The sequence below is a fragment of the Protomyctophum bolini genome (genome assembly GCF_963924005.1).
Source record: "Protomyctophum bolini genome assembly, chromosome: 9".
NCBI classification, from domain to species: Eukaryota; Metazoa; Chordata; class Actinopteri; order Myctophiformes; family Myctophidae; genus Protomyctophum; species Protomyctophum bolini.
The window spans coordinates 32,335,869-32,355,364 of record NC_137870.1 but is presented as its reverse complement, the minus strand read 5'-3'; the positions used below and the strand labels follow the sequence as shown (position 1 = coordinate 32,355,364).

General features: G+C 41.7%; 3 protein-coding genes across 4 annotated transcripts in view; 2 read left to right on the top strand and 1 right to left on the bottom strand.

Moving 5' to 3' along the window:
- The window catches only part of nxn (nucleoredoxin), a 59,682-nt gene extending 53,083 nt beyond the window's left edge, over window positions 1-6,599 (top strand). For both annotated transcript variants that reach the window (XM_080772533.1, XM_080772534.1), the window contains exons 7-8: window positions 755-879; window positions 5,482-6,599. In XM_080772533.1, coding sequence (XP_080628659.1) covers window positions 755-879; window positions 5,482-5,664 — 308 coding nt within the window. In that variant the 3' untranslated portion in view covers window positions 5,665-6,599. The remainder of the gene's footprint in view (window positions 1-754; window positions 880-5,481) is intronic.
- Window positions 6,600-7,433: 834 nt separating this feature from the next.
- On the bottom strand, window positions 7,434-10,546 carry mrm3a (mitochondrial rRNA methyltransferase 3a; the record flags this gene model as incomplete). Its single annotated transcript, XM_080771461.1, has 4 exons — window positions 7,434-8,850; window positions 8,944-9,105; window positions 9,198-9,442; window positions 9,915-10,546. The coding sequence occupies 4 exons, from the start codon at window positions 10,544-10,546 to the stop codon at window positions 8,276-8,278; spliced, it is 1,614 nt and encodes a 537-aa protein (XP_080627587.1). The 3' UTR covers window positions 7,434-8,275.
- Window positions 10,547-11,301: 755 nt separating this feature from the next.
- On the top strand, window positions 11,302-19,005 carry glod4 (glyoxalase domain containing 4). The gene is made up of 9 exons (XM_080771724.1): window positions 11,302-11,564; window positions 11,877-11,926; window positions 12,067-12,187; window positions 12,307-12,451; window positions 16,800-16,936; window positions 17,235-17,321; window positions 17,465-17,578; window positions 18,416-18,502; window positions 18,580-19,005. The coding sequence occupies exons 1-9, from the start codon at window positions 11,475-11,477 to the stop codon at window positions 18,643-18,645; spliced, it is 897 nt and encodes a 298-aa protein (XP_080627850.1). The 5' UTR covers window positions 11,302-11,474; the 3' UTR covers window positions 18,646-19,005.
- The last annotated feature ends 491 nt before the right edge of the window (window positions 19,006-19,496 follow it).

Sequence of the window (19,496 nt, the reverse complement as noted above, 5' to 3'; positions counted from 1 at the left end):
TGGAATATTGAGCTGGATCCAGGAACCTTGGAAAAATATTACTTCTCTTCATCACTAACAGAAAAGCAATAGCTAGTGCAGTGAAACATATTCCTGTAAAATACTTCCAAATTGATATGTATTAGACCACAGACCCACATTGGGAAAAAAGATTGACACACTGCCAAGGACCCCCATAAGTGAATAATTATATTTGTTGTGTGATTTTCCCCAGAATTCTAGCACAAACCAATTATTTTCAGTAGATTTAAACATTTGTGAAGGTATCAATTAAGGTTTAAGTGGGGACATTGCTGGGGACCTCTGGGGTCCGCAGACCACTTCTTGAGTATCATTGACCAAGTGGATTTGTGAACGCACAAATGTCTACACTCTACACTACATAAACATGTAATCTGTTTTTAATGCCTGTTATTCTGCTAAGGGGCTTACATCAAAGTGGTTGGACAAGGGAGCAGTCACACATGATAAGACAATAAATACATCAAATTCAGATGAAAGCATTTGAGTGCACGGTGATGCCTTCATATGTTCATGCCATCCTAGACATCAGATTGGACGGGACAGTTGGAGACCATCTGGCTCTTTTTATCTCTCCATCAGCTGTCTACACGCCTTTGCTTCACCTCATAACCTTTACTGTGGTCTCCTTTTATTAATCTGCACATCTTGCACTCCTACAGTACATGACCTCTTTTCTTCGTTCTCTTCTTGTAGCCCTCACATAGTTTGACATTTTCTCTGGTTTATGCAGACGCAGAGGAAGAAGGGGAGCTGGAGCCAGCAAAGGAGTTGATTCAGCCAATTGCAGAGAAGCTCATGGCCAAGTATAAAGCTAAAGAGGAGGAGATACCACTTCTGTTCTTTGTGGCTGGAGAGGTAAGATATATGCCTCTCTGGACAGTACAGCACAGTTGTACAGTTGGCTTGCAAGTAGTTTTGCATTCTTGTGTGACATGGAGCATGTTTGAGTGTCCATGAATGGTCAGTGGCATGTTTTTGTGCGACATGCCATCTGCTCCAGTTATATCATATCGTAGGCTATAATGTTCTTTTAAGAGCGGTACTCCAAACCATGACAGTGTTTGAAATTATAAACTTAGCAGGGCCCTTTTTTGTGAGGCACTTGATACTGTACAACCTAATACCCAGAATTCAGCAGGGGGCCTGTCTCATGATAAAATCAGCCAGAGGTTGCCAGTACTAGACTTGCTCTGCGCCCTTGCACCAAATCTCCCATCTTTTCCTTTATCTTCCTCTGTCAACCGTGGGAGGGAACTTAGAGTTTTCATAACTTTTTCTATTTTGTTTTTTTGCTCGTCGACCTTTCCAGAGCCAGTGGAGTTAGCAGCAATAGCAGCCATAATTGACAGATTACCACTTCTCTGCCTGCCTGCCCACTCCCCACCCTCAAGCTTCCCCTCTCCCCATTCTCTTTGCCTGGTGCACTGGGGAGGACAGTGCTGGTTTCTCATGTCACACGCAAAAGCCAAGGCTTAGGTTTCAGGCCATGGGGGTTTACACATGTGCTAACTGTCTGACCCTGCGCATGGCAGTCCCGAAGCTGTTCCACTCTGATGTCAGCCTTGAAATGTCACCGCTGTAGCCAGACCGAGTATAATCCCCTACCAGATGGACAAACAGCAGTTGAGACAAAGCCGTTACACTCGTTGTTTAATACGCATTTTTGAATGTTGATTTCTCCACGGCAAATTACAAGTAAGCATACCACCACACTTGTAAATGCCTCGAAAACACATTGAGCTGAAAGGTCAGCAGTAGTGCTGTGGATCTCTTACCCTTATTACTTTCTACCACATGTGGTAAGGCAGGATTTGTTTTACATAGCCCAGGTGTAATTCCGTGTCATGTGGGTCAACTGTCTTTGAAATCACTTTTTAAGACCGGGCTCGCTGTCAGATATTCTTTCCCGCCACAGGCCTTGGGTTCTCCCCATCAAAGACTGACGTTACAGCCTTCTTGACCGTGGCCTGGTGTTCACATGCACCCTGGCAGAGGCCTGGTGTTCACATGCACCCTGGCAGAGGCCTGGTGTTCACATGCACCCTGGCAGAGGCCTGGTGTTCACATGCACCCTGGCCAGCTGCTGGGTTTAGTGTCCAAGAGACGGCAGTATGTTGGCACCCCGTGCGGGGGAGCCTGGCCAGAGGAGAAGACAGAGGATCTCGTTACTCTGCTTGAAATGTTGCCCGTCAAATTCAGAAAACCCGCGACAGCGTACACGGTTGTAGACTGATTTATCGATACAAAACAACATGGGGTTGTATAAAACCAACATGGTTAGTCATTATATCCTGCGGGTAGAATGTTGACTCCTGCACACAGAGGTTTCTCATATTATACATTCACATAATGAACTGAACTGATTTGTGGCCATGATGCCTGTTACCAAGAAGTCTCGTCCAACAATAATAGAACTAGAATGATCCCTCTGACCCTGAGGGGCAAAGGTTGCATACACACACGCAGCTCTGCGAGTCAGACCGGCTGGCCTTGCCAGCAGTTATTTATGTTCCACACAAGAGAAATTGTACTTTTATTTGTACAAATCAACGTACAATTGAAGGGAAGAATGTGTGTAAGACGGACGTGGATTTGATGGATTTGTTGAATATATAGTTGTATTTCACGGTGATGACAAACTATAAAAGGGAGGCATGAACTCATCATCATGGACATACTGAACAATGCAATTATTACCTCTTAATTCAATAGTTCCTCTTCACTGTAAATCATAATTTATTGTATCCTTCAGTGATTTTAAGGCTTTTCAGTCAAACCGCTTAATTTATACTCATCGCACAACAATTGCGCTTACCTAGAATAAGTCACATTGCAACATTCTCACTCAGTTTATCAGTACTTTATCAATCTGCAAGTGACACTCTTGTACTACTAACTACAGAGTACAGACAAAGAATTAGGCTTAAGTCTCCTAGTGAGACAGACTGATAGGTCCAACCTATCATATCAGTGCTCAGCCAATCACATTGCTGTTGGTTTTATTGTTGGATTTCACAATGGTGAAAACTCCTTTGGATACGCTGGCTGGTCCAATCAAATGGATGCTACTAACTATCCCCCTGGCCAATGGGGGCTTTGTTATAATTATCACTGCAGTCCTTATCAGATGGCTGTATTCTGTGAGTGTGAAATGCCATAGTGCTACGATAGGCAGCCGCCCGTAGAATAACCCTGACATGGCACAGCAGGTCCCACGCGGTAAACAGAGGCCAAGCCTTATCACAGCTGTGACTGCAGGCCACAGCAGCAAGGCCCCTTTGTCTTTTTTTTCCAGGCCAGGCTGGGAGAGGGCGGGGGCCTTTGGAATGAACGTAGCCATTGCACCTCATGAGAAGCAGTTTACACAAGCATAGCAGCCGCACAAAAGAAGATGCATTACTTCCAACAGAGGAGAAGACAGACGCAGAGATTACATCTTCTCATATCTGAGACCCTGGAAAGAGCCTTGGTGATAGATTGTGGAATTTCTCCTTTTTTGTGGTTCCTTTCCCCTGCCCAGATGACGGATTTTTAACTACCATTTTGGCCATGTCATTATAGCTGAAAATGTGCATAAATTATCAAAATCTTTAAAGCAAATTGAAAATAGCATATCTACAAGCTCACAATGCGGTGCAGCTTGTAGATGGGATATTTTCACTATTCATTGTAAAACACAGTACATATAGGCTATAGGGTGGTTAAAGGCTGTATGCTTTTGTCCGGTGAAAATGTATCCATATCCAATATAAAAGTATAATTAAAATTGCAATAATTAAAGTTCATATTGGATATTATATTTGGTTCATTGTACAAACCAGCTAACCAGATGTATGGAGAATCGAGATGACTGGAGGAGACACAAATAGAGGGCTTGTATCGTGGACAACATAGATTGTGTAGATGAATTTGACAGATTCAGAACAGAAGTGGAAATGCCAGAGTATGTTTCCTCTATTAAAATGTTTGTATTTTTATTTATGTTTTACGTACGTTGATGAACAAACTTTGTGTTGCCATACTTTTTAGGGAGCAGTAATGTCGATATTCTGAGAGATCTGAGAGGTGATTGTGTGGTTTCATCTAAATATAGGATAGAAAGAACAGCTGCATATTTAAATATCACTACGCAGGAATCACTTCACAACACGACGTGAGAGGAGATCTTGCTTGAGAGTTGAATAACCCACAAAATTAAAATCAAATGAAATTGATTTATTGCTTCTTCTTTTCTTTAATTATTAACCATGTTTATGAATACATGTTGGTGCATAAATCAGATGGCGGTACAATCTTAACAGTGGAAAACCAAAACCGCTTTAAGGAGACATCCAAACAGTTGGTGCAGTGCCACCCCCTGGCCTGTTTTGGCTAGTTATGGATTTTTAGCTACTCTTTTCCCACATGAAATTAATCTTCAATCTTCTTGAGCCCGAGAGCTTAGCTGAGAGGAAATCAGGTCATCCTGTCATGAGGAAGCAAGAAACCGCCTCCGACGATGGGAGACACGAGGCGTGACAATGGTGAAACGTGTGACCTCAGAAAAATCAACACATGAAATCCTGCCTACTTACTTACTTACAGATGTTTAACTGAAAGTAATGCAGTACTGCAATGGCAGAAACGCTACTTTCAAAAGTACTACATGAAAAAGATCTTAATTATCACCCAGTATGCCAGCTCCTATTTCTGTCTATAATTAATGGCCCTTCCATTTGAGCGGATTTGACGTTTGTAGCCTCCCTGTCTGATGTACCGAGATTGTATGCAGTATGTACGTACTGTGTGTGTGATGTACCGAAATTGAATGCTGTGTGTGTGTGTGTGTGTGTGTGTGCGCGTGCGTACTTGTCTCCTGTAGTTTGTTTGATTACTGGGGTACTTGTCTCCTGTAGTTTGTTTGATTACTGGGCTTGTAGTCCTAAATTGTTAAAAGGTGACAAAGCATCAGGACTGACCACGGCTAGGTAATCCTTTTGAAAAGCCCTAAAGGAGGTAGGTGTCACAGTATTTTACCATGTACGTATCGTATACCGTATGCACTACTCTGCTCAGTTCTATTTTGGGGCCATATCTATCCTGGTTCCTCTTCCCCCACAGTGGGGCGTTTGATGGAGGTCCTCTTCCCCCACAGTGGGGCGTATGATGGAGGCCATGCTCTCTGGGCACGCTGCCTGCAGGCATATAGAGAAGAAAGGCTTCTACATTATTTTTTAGAACTGTGTATTAATGAGATTGTGCCTTGTGGTTTTTTAATTTATGAACTAATCTTATAAGGGTTGCTGTCCCAATTTTCTTCACTAAAAGTAAATGGTAACTGATTTGTTTGGGGGTTGGGGTTCTCTGTAGGTGTCCAGTGTTTGCTTTGCATTATGGTTTGCATAGAGTGCCAAATCTAACATTGTATGAGGTTTAACTATACTACTGGTACATTATTTTGTGTGTTTGTCACCATAGGATGACATGAGTGACTCCCTGCGGGACTACACAAATCTGCCAGAAGCAGCACCTCTGCTCACAATCCTGGACATGTCTGCCCGTGCCAAGTACGTTCGGGACGTCGAGGAGATCACGCCAGTTGTGGTGGAGCAGTTTGTCAACGACTTCCTCGCTGAAAAGCTCAAACCAGAGCCCATCTAAAGAGGGAGTGCAGCATCGTGCTACAAGTTGTAGTCCTCAAATTTGGAAGAGTTCACAATGGGTTCCCTCACCAGATTCCATCTTACCACAGGGATATGGAGTTATGAAGAAAATAAGGTTTTAGCCAGCATAAGCCTAGAGGGTTTCACATTTTGTTCTGAAATATAAATAAACCTCTGATTTTGAATCAGTTATGTACTTACCGTTATGTCTTATATTAATTGCCTGTGTGGTTACATTTTTGAGATCATCTTGTTGAGCACAATGTGTTAATATCACAAGCCTTTGTTTGCTACAAAGCTTATTTTCGTAATTTAACTAAAACCCAATGCAAACAAATTCCATTGAATATTGGCGAAGGGAACCCATGGTGAAGATAACTTCTGAGTTTGCCTACAAAAAGATGTCATCCCTGTAGCACAGAGACTTAAACCCAGCACCATCATCAGACCCTGACCTCCTGTTGCTAGCCCCTCAGTCCCTCATGTCTCCTATCCCGGCATTTCCAGACTGTTAGAGAGACACCTCACTTTTTACTGACATTTTTACCTTTCTTTTTTAAAGACTTGTCTTTTTGTGGAGTCCTCTCCTCCTGTGGTGCCTTGCATTGACTATAGCCCCTACAGTAATATATATATATAAAGATGATTTTGCTTTTTTTGACCTCAAGTCAAACATTTTGTTTTTTTATCCACTTCATAGCATTTCTTTATTTTACAAGAAACCAGTCACCCAATGGACCTAGATATTCAAGTGACTATTTGCGTTCTGTTATCAGTGAGACCCCTTTTACTTTTGTTTTATGAAATGTGCTTAAATAAAATGATTGCAACACTCCACGAGTAGTAATTCACGTGTGCACAGTTAAAGGTGTGAACATTAGGTTGGTTGTGAACTTCTAAAGTCCATTGTTAATGAATAAATGGAAGACGTTGCACATGTAGTAAAATCACATCATGGGTTCTATCTGTATTTTCTTGGAATATATCAATGACTGAACATCTCTGCAGTGATGGTTCTCATCTCAAGTCAAGAGCCTTTTCTCTGGACCGTTCCATATTTTAAAATAAGTGTTAGATCTGTATAAATTCATATTATAGGTTTCACACTGCCTAGAAATGTCCTTTTCCTGTATTATAATTAAACATCATTGGTAATATTAGCTCGTGTAAAATAACCATGCGATGACTCAATTCCGTGATTAGAATTATTTGAATAAAGTGCATTGGCCACACTTAAAAAAAACCAAAAGCAAACTTTGCATTTTTATTAGTTACTGTGCAGGTTGTTTAAAGTAACCCATGCTGAAATGGAAACCCTTTCAACCACATGCTTTTTCCATTAATTTTGGAGGCTTCTGTATATCCAGCTGTACAATGGACAGTAGACCAAAGATATGCAACTTGACGTATGGTTTCTGGCACCTCTATGTGGTGACAAAAGTAATTACATCTGAGGAGGACAATTGTTAATGCAGATTATTCAGTCTATGCACTAGATTTAAAGACACTCACACTATGCAAGGTGGTAAGCATGTAACGATACACTCAACTCACAATATGATTATTCACGATATTTTTTAGGATTTATCTACCCCCAAGCTTACATTGCAAAAGTAGCATTACTTTTCATGTAAAATTACTTAATTTCTGTACAACAACTGTAAACATGCATTCATGTTTAAACCTAGCTCGAGTTAACATGTAAAAAAAAGTTCTTTGATGGCATCTTAGCATAGATGTAGACCTATTTGACAGTGCAGAAACATAGGCAAGGCAAGGCAATTTTATTTATATAGCACCTTTCATACACAAGGCAATTCAATGTGCTTTACAGAATAAAAACAAATACAAATACAGAGTGCAACAGTGCACTTTAAAATGAATACAGATTATAATAGATACAATTACAACAAATACCACCTTTAATAGAAACAGAAAAACATAGCTAATGTAATGTCCAGGCAAGACCTAGCTGTTATTAGACATCACATAAGCATAACAACCATCACCTGGGCACAGCCATAGACACACAGCTCCCCTCTGCAGGCCTCTACTACTGAAAGTGACTGCATGGAGTCTCATTTATCTCCAAAAGCACGTGAATATGATTACAGCTCACATTTCATATCACACACTAGCCCCCCTTTTTTAGAAAATCGATACATATCGTCGGGATATAATATAGATATATCGTTACATGCCTACAAGGTGGAAAGCATTGTTTATATTTTGGTGTACCACAGATTATACATCCATTCACAAGTAGTACAATATACCCATTCGTTTTACTAGCATTCCCACACCATTTGCTCACACCATATTCATATGGTTCTTCCAAGCCACACTGGCAGGAGTTTTGAGAGACATAATGTGGCAAATATGCAGACAGGAAATTTCACAGTAAGATCATTTTGCCAAGAAATTAACAAACCAGTTCTGCTCATTTAAAAAGTCATGGTTTCATTAAAACAGAATTGAAATGAAATGAAATCAATCTATTTAATTCAATCTGGCATGAAAGGATTTATTTTTAATGTATCTTTGCGGGGAAAAACGAACAGAAGAAATTACAGTTTTTTTCCAGGGATTACAGCAACTGTCTGCAGTCTTTAGATTGACCTTGTTTTTACAGATTTCTGCATTACATGTAATAGCTGTCTCCTGCCCTCAAACAACAAGATGCTGGCTGCCATAGCTGCATTCAAACTGTCCACCTCAGGAACTACAGGAATAAATAGTCTTTGACCATCTGTTTTCCCAGCTAACTGAACTGCTTCCAGGCTCAATCCATTCGTCTCGCCACCAATCACGAGAGCGGAGGGGCTTTTGGCCCAGTCCTCATGGTACAACATGGTATCCAATTTTGGAAATGAACGTAGCATGTCTTCATAATCAGAGTCAGAGTCTTCGTCTTCATACTGCCTGTTTTTGTAATTAGAGTTGGTGCTTACCCAGCCATAATCCCCTGCCTTCAAGTTCAAGGGTTTGTTGGAAATTGTGGCTTGTGTATCTGCTGCTAATGTAGCCCTCTCGACTCCACAGCAGTTATCAGCCACATGGACAGTCACCTGTTTTGGGAGTCGCTTTTCAACATCCTCCCAGTCCAGGCTAGGGTAGATTGGAACTCGGAAATGGGCACCCATCGCTGCACGCAGCACTTTAGGCTCCCATGCATCCACACAGCCTGAAAGATATGGCAAAGTACTAAATAGCTAAAACATTCATATCAGGTGAGCTGTTGATTTGACATTAGAACCAGTTGTTTTACTTAACCTACCCTTGGTGAGCAGAACATCCTGGCACCCAGCAGCTGCAGCACATCGCAGAATTGTCCCTAGGTTGCCTGGGTCTCTGATGTTGTCACATATCAGGGACAATGGTACCGAATGGCTTGTCAAAGGGAATTTCAGCCGTGAAGGGTCTGGACGAGCAAATATGGCTAAAAGAAGAAGAAAGGCTTTGGTATGGAGTTCAGTAAAATACAATGCATGGAAGACAAGTGAACAATACAATTACATTTGGCCATATTACCTATTACCCCTTGTGGAGCCACAAGATCAGACCAGATCTTTATGTCTTCAAATTTGACTTTGACAAATGTGGCCCTCTTCATCTTATCTAGTGGTAGCTCATGTAGCTGTTCCACTTTGCTGAAGAACACCATCTGCGGGTTGGCTCCAGTCTCAAGGGCATCACAGATCAAACGTGTTCCCTCTAGCAGGATTTTACCCTGTTGTTCCCGAAATGTCCTGGAACGGGCAACACTCACCACCCTCCTGAAGATGACAGACAGGTTAAGCACTTAAATGCATTCAATATAGATTACAGTCAAATCATCAGTGTTAGATCTATCAGTGGTATTCATTGTTTATTTTTGGTTACCTATTTGGTTACATTTCTACACAAATGGGGAGAGAGATGGGGGAAGACTTTGTTTGTCAGGATCTGGACTTGAACCCACGGCACACTGTATTACTAGCCAAGGTGCCTGGCCATTTCTATACCCTTTCAAATGTTAAGATGCAATCTAGAATGTGTGTGTGTGTGTGTGTGTGTGTGTGTGTGTGTGTGTGTACAATTTGGATTGGATGAGAGTGGTAGGAAGAGGAATTTGGACATTTGGTCGATTAACACCAATGCCGGTTGCAGGAAAGTATACTTCAATTCAATGTCTGCTAAGCAAACGATTAATGGTATACAATTACAAATACAGTAGGCCTACTAAGCGCAAAAACGGTTAGAACTTACGACAGCCTTTTATCCCCAGGCAAAGCCCTTTCGAAACGGAGTCCTTCGACTTCGTCATTTGTGATGACTTGTAAATCTGATACTTTAGCTGCACGTCCTTGTGCTCCACTGCCACTTCTCTCCTGTGTCCCAGACTTGGAGGAGACATTGTTTCCACTTCTCTCCTGTGTCCCAGACTTGGAGACATTGTTGCCACTTCTCTCCCGTGTCCCAGACTTGGAGACATTGTTGCCACTTCTCTCCTGTGTCCCAGACTTGGAGACATTGATGCCACTTCCCCGTGACTGGGCGAAGATACTTTGATGTGCAACTGTCTGCGAGGCATTGTTGCCACTTCTCTCCTGTGTCCCAGTGGAGACATTGTTGCCACTTCCCCGTGACTGGGATTGGGTGAAGGCACTTTGATGATCAGCATTCTTCTTGAAGTTCTTGACCTCCTTGATGCTGCTGTGTACAATTGTCTGCGGTTGGAGTTTATCTTTCTTGCTGTCAGGAAACAGTATTTTCACAGGTTTCCTTCTCAACCCACGCACGTACCTCTTTGCTTCAACAGCGTGATTGCTCCTTATCTTGAGTAACACATTTCGTTCTAATGAGAGTAGGGTAAACATGCTTCTCATGTAAGCCGCCATCTTTGATTGACGATTTCTCTCTCTACTTCTTCATGGAAACGGTCTCGTGCTGCTATACCGCCCCCACTGTACTGAGTGTGCAAACTGCAAATGTTTAATAATTATTATGATAGGCATACATTTTATTTAGTAATCAAAAGTGACTGGTTTGTAGGACCCGCAGTTGTGTCCGATACGAATTTAAACCGAGATGTCAACCCTGGTGATTATGAAAGTATGGATCTAAAGAGCGCAAATGCGCAATGCATCTATAGAGACCATATTTGGGTTGTAACTTAAAAGTTTCTGGACTTTCTCTTCTGGTGGGTGCTGGAGGTCGATGATCTGATTCCAGAAGGTAAATAGATATTTAGTTTTCCTCCGAGGTTGAAAACTTGGTATTCACGCGGTTAGCTATTTATAAGTGGTTCGCTGACTCAGGGGGACGGCCGCCTAGGCCACCCTAAATTTCATTCCTTTTTGTTTTCGTGACGGCCAACCTTTATATCTTAGCTGGATCTCCGTATATCATGGAGTTTGCATTGGCATGATGTCATGAGTCATGACTCATGATGACATTGTCATGTCTCTGCCGGTCGTGATGTCACTGACCGATAAATACACCTTTTGACGTTAATAGTAAAAGGTTTTGCAGTCACAAATAACTGTACTAGTGGTGAGCTGAGCACAGATAAATCGATATTCAAGGATGCTCAATCGTACGTTTCTGTTTCTGCCCGTGTCGTGCAGAAATCAGTGACCTGTAGAGTTGTGTGACTCTCGACAAATTCATGTTCTTTCACCAGAGCAGTCAACAGATTTTCTCTAGTAAGTTGCTCTACCGAAATTGCAGAACAGCGCCCTGTGGAGTCACACAATTATATAGGTGACATATTTCGATGAATCTGCGATAGTAAGCGGAATCAAACTACCGGTAGTTGAGAGAACTATGGCTTTGCGAAGAGCATTGCATTTCGTTTTTAAAGTTGGCGACAGAAGCAAAACAGCCACCTTTTACCGAGATGTACTTGGCATGAAGGTAAATGTCCCAAGTGGACAGATAACATTATTTAGGCTACCCGCCTACCCCCATATGAGTTAATACTGTTAATATGCATATGGACATATGTCTCATTGATGGTTAGCTTAAACACTCATTATGACTCGTATCATATCATATTTGCAAAATGCCACATTGTTAATGTTTTCATAGCGTAGGCTACAACAAGATTCGCAGGTTTTGTTGCATGGTATTGTATACACTACAATAGGCTACAAATTAATTATAAATGTGGACAGTATGAATTATGAATTGAGTTATTTTTAATTGCCCCTTATTAAACCATTTCAGATTTTACGCCATGAGGAGTTTGAAGAAGGATGCAAAGCAGCCTGTAATGGGTAAACTAGCTATGATTGATCATGATCACTGAGCTGAATGCAAAATTAAAGTCTGGGTACCGCAAGGGTATATGATCACTGTAACAGACTTGTGAATTTGAATTAAATACTTATTTTGTCTTGTCATGTCTGTAATGCAGTCCTTATGATGGAAAATGGAGTAAGACAATGGTTGGTTTCGGGGCTGAGGATGACCATTTTGTTGCTGAACTGACATATAATTATGGAGTGGGAGAGTATCGTCTTGGCAATGATTTCATGGTGAGTATATAGCTATACTGTACAGGAAATGTAATGTTACAATACACGACACACCAGTGGTATGCAAAGTGTTGTCCAAGTCTATCTACAAAAAAAGGATCTGACATTTCTTCTTTCAGGGGCTTACTTTACAATCAAGTCAAGCTGTAAGCAATGCTAAGAAATTAGGTTGGCCTCTCACTGAAGTAGGAGAAGGACTCTATCTGACTGAAGCACCGGGAGGATATCGCTTCTATCTGGTTGACAAAGAACAGCCTCCTAATGGTGAGTCTTGGGCAATTTATGTTGTGAAATAAACTGAATAAGTGTCAGAGACTCAACACCAGAAATATCCATATTACAGCATTACTGAGATTGCTACAAGTCAGTTCAAGCAATCAAGACCTGTGTGCCTTAAAAAGGGGGACACTGTCCCTGACCCAGTTTGCAGAATATGCCCCAGTTTAAGAATAGTCATTTTTTTCAGGTCTCCAAACTCTCCATTCTAATTTGTGCTGTTTGCAGGACGCAATAGATTATTCACTTATTATTATGTATTTATAAACGGAAGACTCCCCTTCTTCCAGCACAGTCTTGAAACTCACCTCTTCAATTATGAATACATTTATACCAGAACTTATTGGTTGCCTATTGTATTTAGGTATATGCTACTTGTGTTGTCCAGATGTATGTTGGTTACTTCTCTACTGATGCTAAGATGTGCTATTTGCTTGTCCACATATGCTAAATAATGGTATTGCATTTTAGATAGTATGTTATTTAGATAATATACCGGTAGGTTGGATCTCTACCTGCTATCCTAGTTACTTTGAAGCATGGCACTCTGTTTACTTGACCACCTACCCTTTCTATTCCTCTGATTTTACACTTTGTTCTCTGGAAAAGAGCATCTGCTAAATAATATGTCAGGATTTCTATTTTGATTGTTACTAGAATTTCGCCCCCCTTCGGGGGGCTCAATCCTAGTGTCGTTGCAGCGCAATATGGGAAGAAGGAAATTGCGGGAATTGACAGACTCCACTTCATGTTTCAGCTGTGGTTTTAAACTCAGTAGTGTGCCCTGCACACAGCGCACACTCGCAATTGCAGCTGGAGGGCGACGCGACACACACACACACACACACACACACACACACACACACACACACACACACACACACAGAGCGATGTGTGGATAAATCACTGAGATTTGGGAAATGTGTTCAGAAGTACAACGATTAAGCACGCACAGGCAAATGTCAGAAGCATCTGTTTCGGTTTCCAAACAGGAAGTTGTAAATGTGCTTATTAGACGGAGGCAGCGTGATGCTGGCATCTATTGTGATGCCAGCATCACCACATTTCACATAGAAATATAAGCACCCATTTACTCGCTTAGCGGAGACTGTGGGGTGGTAGAGGACATCTCCCCGGACGCGTGGGTATGTCCAGATAGTTGCCTCGCGGAGGCCTCTTTGTCCAGTGTCCATTCTGGGTCTGGAAACGGCACTTTTTTGAGTGTTGACCCCAATAGAAGGTCTGCTGCTCTGAATTTTACACCTCTCCCGCTTAGCGGAGACTGTGGGGTGGTAGAGGACATCTCCCCGGACGCGTGGGTATGTCCAGATAGTTGCCTCGCGGAGCCGTCTTTTGTCCAGTGTCCAGTCTGGGTCCGGAAACGGTAATTTATTTTGCATTGACCCCAGTAGAAGCTCTGCTGCTCTGAATTTTACACCTCTCTCGCTTAGCGGAGACTGTGGGGTGGTAGAGGACATCTCCCCGGACGCGTGGGTATGTCCAGATAGTTGCCTCGCGGAGGCCTCTTTGTCCAGTGTCCATTCTGGGTCTGGAAACGGCACTTTTTTGAGTGTTGACCCCAATAGAAGGTCTGCTGCTCTGAATTTTACACCTCTCCCGCTTAGCGGAGACTGTGGGGTGGTAGAGGACATCTCCCCGGACGCGTGGGTATGTCCAGATAGTTGCCTCGCGGAGGCCTCTTTGTCCAGTGTCCATTCTGGGTCCGGAAACGGTACATTTTTTTGCATTGACCCCAGTAGAAGCTCTGCTGCTGTGAATTTTACACCTCTCCCGCTTAGCGGAGACTGTGGGGTGGTAGAGGACATCTTCCCAAACGCGTGGGTATGTCCAGATAGTTGCCTGGCGGAGCCGTCTTTTGTCCAGTGTCCACTTTATAAAGTCCATGCACTCCAGTGAATAGCATTTATCCATTTAGATAACTTTTTTATGTTATTTAATTACTTATTTTTACACAGAAACATAATGTGTGTCTTTACAATAACTGTAATGTAATAATAATACTAATAATGTAATGTAAAAATTATTTAATTAACGAATTAAATAATCTTATTTTATTCTGAAAGCAACCGGATGTCTTAAATCTGCTAGCTGTCAGACCGGAAGTTCTAAATTTGCTCATAAGACGGAGCCTTAGACGGAGCCAACTCGCAGGCAGTGCGAGAGGCTGGTTACAGGATTCTATAGGTCAGCCGTTTTGGTGTGACACACACGGCTTCCACATTTAGCTTCATACTGGGTGAAAGTGTCCTTCCAAAAATTATTATTTCGCTCGAAATTCTTATTCACAATGACATCGAGTTGAGGTGTTTGTGTTTTAGGGTAATTGTTGCATAAGCGCTATTTCGCACTATTTCTCCCTCCCCTCCCCTGTGTCTGAAGCAGCTAGCATGGAAGCTATATGGATTATGGAAGCTTTCCCTCCGATTGCACACAACCATGCCGTTATCCACGCGTCCATCCGATTGCTTTTAATGTAAATGTCCCATCCACTGAGCAATAGCGATATAAGCGCCTTATTCATTCATTCGATTCATTTGGGTGTGGGGCTGTGCAGTGCTGTGGGCAGCCTTTCTGACGGAGGCTGCTGCTGCTGACGCTGTTCGAGTCGCATGGAGCAGTATAGAGTAGGCGTGGCGCAGCATTAGAAGGGCGCAGCAAATGCACGACATTGAGGGGTAGAAACCATCCCGGTCGCGTGGTTCATCTAACGCGTGTGTCACTGTGAAGGACTGGCCCCAATAAGTGAACGTAGTTGGCGTAGTAGACGCCAACATGACGATTCTGACGTAGGCTGGTGATGTTGAGCAACAATGGCGTGGTTGACAAAAGTAATATTTATTCAGTAATTAAGACATTTCTTTCAATGAAATGTAGCCTATATGTATTCTGGGAGTGTGCCGAATTTATTTTGCATATAGAGATGTGTGGTGAAAGTGTGGTTGGGTCGGAGAAAGCTGTTGGATAAACGGCCATGTGCTTATGTACCCCTGTCTATTAGGGTAGCAGGATTATTATGATTATTATTATTAGTATTGTTATTGTGATTATTACATGGATTATTGTTGTGATGTGAGCTTGTGGCTGACTCACTATCTAGAAAATAAAAACATGGCACTTCATTTAAAATAGGTTACAGACCCCTGTTATATGCGCTTGTTTTGGGATTCTTTTTAAAGACCTATTTACTTGTTTCTATGAGACATGGCAACGCCAACAGCGCAGCGAAAGGCATCCACGTCTTTCTCTTGTGAAATGCTGAGATTAGAAACGACCATAATTATTTCATTTCTCAACCTTAAAAAAAAAATAAAGACATCTCCATAATCCTTGGGAAGTGTGTGTAGCAAAAGTAGTCGGCATTGTCATGGTTGAAAGTATTCATGCAACACTGACGCTGTAAGCTGTGTGATGCTAACGCGCTAACACCGTTAGCATGGTCTGTGTTGGTCAAAGGAAAAAGGATAGATATGAAACTACTGGCCAAAGTGTCATACAAAACACAACACCTAAAATCGGAATGTGATGGTGACCTATTGAGCACAAACAGACAATCATGATTTGCTTGCTGGACCTATAATTAATTTATGTGCATTACATTTCCACCTCGCACATATAAATCAAAAGCAAGATGGATGCTAACGCGCTAACACCGTTAGCATGTTCTGTGTTGGTCGGAAAAAGGATAGATATGAAACTACTGGCCCAAATAAATGTCATAGAAAACACAACACCTAAAATCGGAATGTGATGGTGACCTATTGAGCACAAACAGACAATCATGATTTGCTTGCTGGACCTATAATTAATTTATGTGCATTACATTTCAACCTCGCACATATAAATCAAGCCACAGTGCAGTCAGAGAGTAGTTCACAGGTCACACACAGGAGCAGTGAAAGGGGGAGGGGACTTGGGATGGCAGTGTAGAGTAGGCACGACATTGAGGGGTAGAAACCATCCCGGTCGCGTGGTTCATCTAACGCGTGTGTCACTGTGAAGGACTGGCCCCATTAAGTGAACGTAGTTGGCGTAGTAGACGCCAACATGACGATTCTGACGTAGGCTGTTGAGGTTGAGCAAGAATAGCGTGTTTCAGAAAAGTAATATTTAAACAGTAAAGAAGACATTTTTGGCGAATGCAATGTAGTCTATGTCTTTTGTGGGAGTGTGCAGGTTTTATTTTGCATAGAGAGATGTGTGGTGGAAGTGTGGCTTGGTCGGAGATAGAGCACGAATGAACGGCCAGGTGCTCATGTACCCCTGTCTATTAGGGTAGCAGGATATGTTGAATAGCTCTCTCTTGTCCTGTTTCCAGACCCAGTGCAAAAGGTTTGTCTCGCAGTGTCAGATCTCCAGAAATCCACACACTACTGGGCTTCCCTTTTGGGAATGAAGGTAATGGATATGAATGATGAGAAGAAAACAGTGCTGATGGGATTTTCAGACAGTCAGGTGAGTCAAAAGTCAAAATAGTCACCCGATACCTAGAACTACCTAGAAATCATCCCATTGCAAGGCGCTGTTATTACCTCCTGTCTACATGTCGAAGTGTCCTTGGGCAAGACACTGAACCCCAAATTGCTCCAGATGTGCTGGTTGGTACCTTGCATGGCTTCTGCGGTGTATGAATGTGTGTGTGAATGGGTGAATGTAATGCACGATGTAATGCACACTCTATGTAAAGCGCCTTGGATAAAGTTGCTATGTACCATTTACCATTTATTTTGCGTGCGTGCTTTCTTTTATGCAGTGCAAGCTAGAGCTTCATGATATTGGTGAGACTGTTGATCATGGAACAGCTTTTGGAAGAATCGCATTCTCTTGTCCGCGAGAGCAGGTAAGATTAGATCATATCTTACAAAGTAATTACGATTAGGAACTAGAAAGGCACAATTCTTGGAAATTGCAAGTGTGGTTACACCGACAATTTCAAGCTTGCACAAATACAGTATGATGATGATGATGAATTACATTTCTTAGATGCCAGGCCTTGAGGCTGTGATGAAAAAGGAGAATCAGAAAATCCTGACGCCATTAGTCAGCTTGGATACCCCAGGAAAGGCTACAGTAGAAGTGGTTATTTTGGCTGACCCAGTAAGTGGATTAACTAATGCTGTAATTACGTATAGCGTTTTGATTGATTGAAGTATGTATTAACAGTTTGCAGAATTACAGTACAGTACGACACCATAAAGCATTACACTTGTTTACAAGAGGGTCCACCATTTTCAATTCATTCGTGTGTGTTTACATTTTCTTTATTTTCAAATAAGCAGACGAAAATAAATCACATTCAACATTATAACATGTCAAAACAAGGCAAAACTGCCTAATACTACAGAAAAACAAAATCGGCAAAAGATTTCATGAAAGCAAGTTTCTCTATTAACTACAAATTACAATGTCCATAGTTTCTCATCATACAATCAACTTCTCTGACTAGTGACCATATCATTTTTTAAAGACAATTGGTTCCAAAGGACATAATAGAAAGCTCTTTCAACCATTTGCCAATATTGGGCCAGATTCACAAAGGAATTTTACAAGCGTGTAAATAAAGTGCGCAATGAGAGCGTATTAATCCGTCCGATCAATCTCACGTGCATGTCATTCACCAAAAGTTGCGTAATGGCTTAATTTGTGCGGATCGCGGCTTTCCCAAGCGATTTGCCTGGTGTCGCCTGGTATAATTGAACATCCACGCTCATTCCATGCCAACTCTAGTACACAACGCAACTTTAAGTAGCCTACGTTCAAGCTCAGGACCAAGGCTACTTGGCAATTATATTATAAAAGCCCTTTCTATTGAACAATTGCACACTCGCCTTTGCAGAGGTAAAAAATATATCAGATTTTTTTAAATCAGAGCTGCATTGATTAATGGGGGGAAGACTGTTGTATATAAAGTTAATTGTGAAATGTTTGGTGTAGGACGGCCATGAGATTTGCTTTGTGGGAGATGAGGCTTTCAGGCAGCTATCCATGCTGGATACCAATGGAAATGCTTTGCTCGATAAGGTTGGTATTTCTCCAGTAGTTTTCTATATTGAAAAATGTAACATGAATTTTCACTTTGCTGTTCTCTATTTTTGTAGGCAATGGCGGAGGATAAAAGTGATGAGTGGTTTGCCAAACACAATAGGCAGAAAGCTGCTGCATGAGCTGAAGTTGTTTCACTCAAAATCTGTCCACCACTGTGCTTTAGTTTACATACAAGACGTTCAAGGAACCTGTTTGAAGACTTCTTTAATTGTATAATTATTACTATGTATGTGACTAACTAACTGTATATTCTCATTAAAGAACGGTATGCACAATTGCACTTGATAGTAGTGGGTAAATGGACCACATTTAGCATTTTAAGAGAACCAAGAGACCATGCTGTTATCAAACAGACATAAAGCATTGTTTTTCAGTAAATTGTTTTAGTTGTACTACTGCTTTGGAAAACTGTTAAACTCATTCCTTTGATGGAAACATAATTTGTCTAATCTAACCTTTCTGTTAAATAAAGTAGCAAGTTATCTAAAGTTGACCTACATTTCATGTCGCTCACTGTGGATAGAAAGTGAGCTGGGGATTTCTACTGTCATAATAATTGACGGCACAATTCATGGTTGAAACTGAACGTTGATGGATTCTCAAATATATCACACACCCTGATGCCAGTGTGCTGCTACTGCTGACCAAGGATCAAATTAAGGGGGGCAAAAGTTGCACTTCAGCTGTGCCATTGCCAGCTGAGTAGTCTTAAAGGACCCTACAGGAGGGTTTTTTGTACTGTATAAGCTGAGGGGCCTGCATATTCGAGCATTAACTTATGTAGCCTACATATAGTAATTGGTAATTGCCCGAATGTATTATTTATTTATTCCATACAAACCTTTTAGGGTCCCTGTGAAGTCATGTGGGTCAATACATCATCATACTGTAGCCTACTTATGCAAGACTCAAAGCTTAAATTGCCCAGAATTGGGCCTTTCTAGTAATAAATTGTCATCAATCCTTGTCG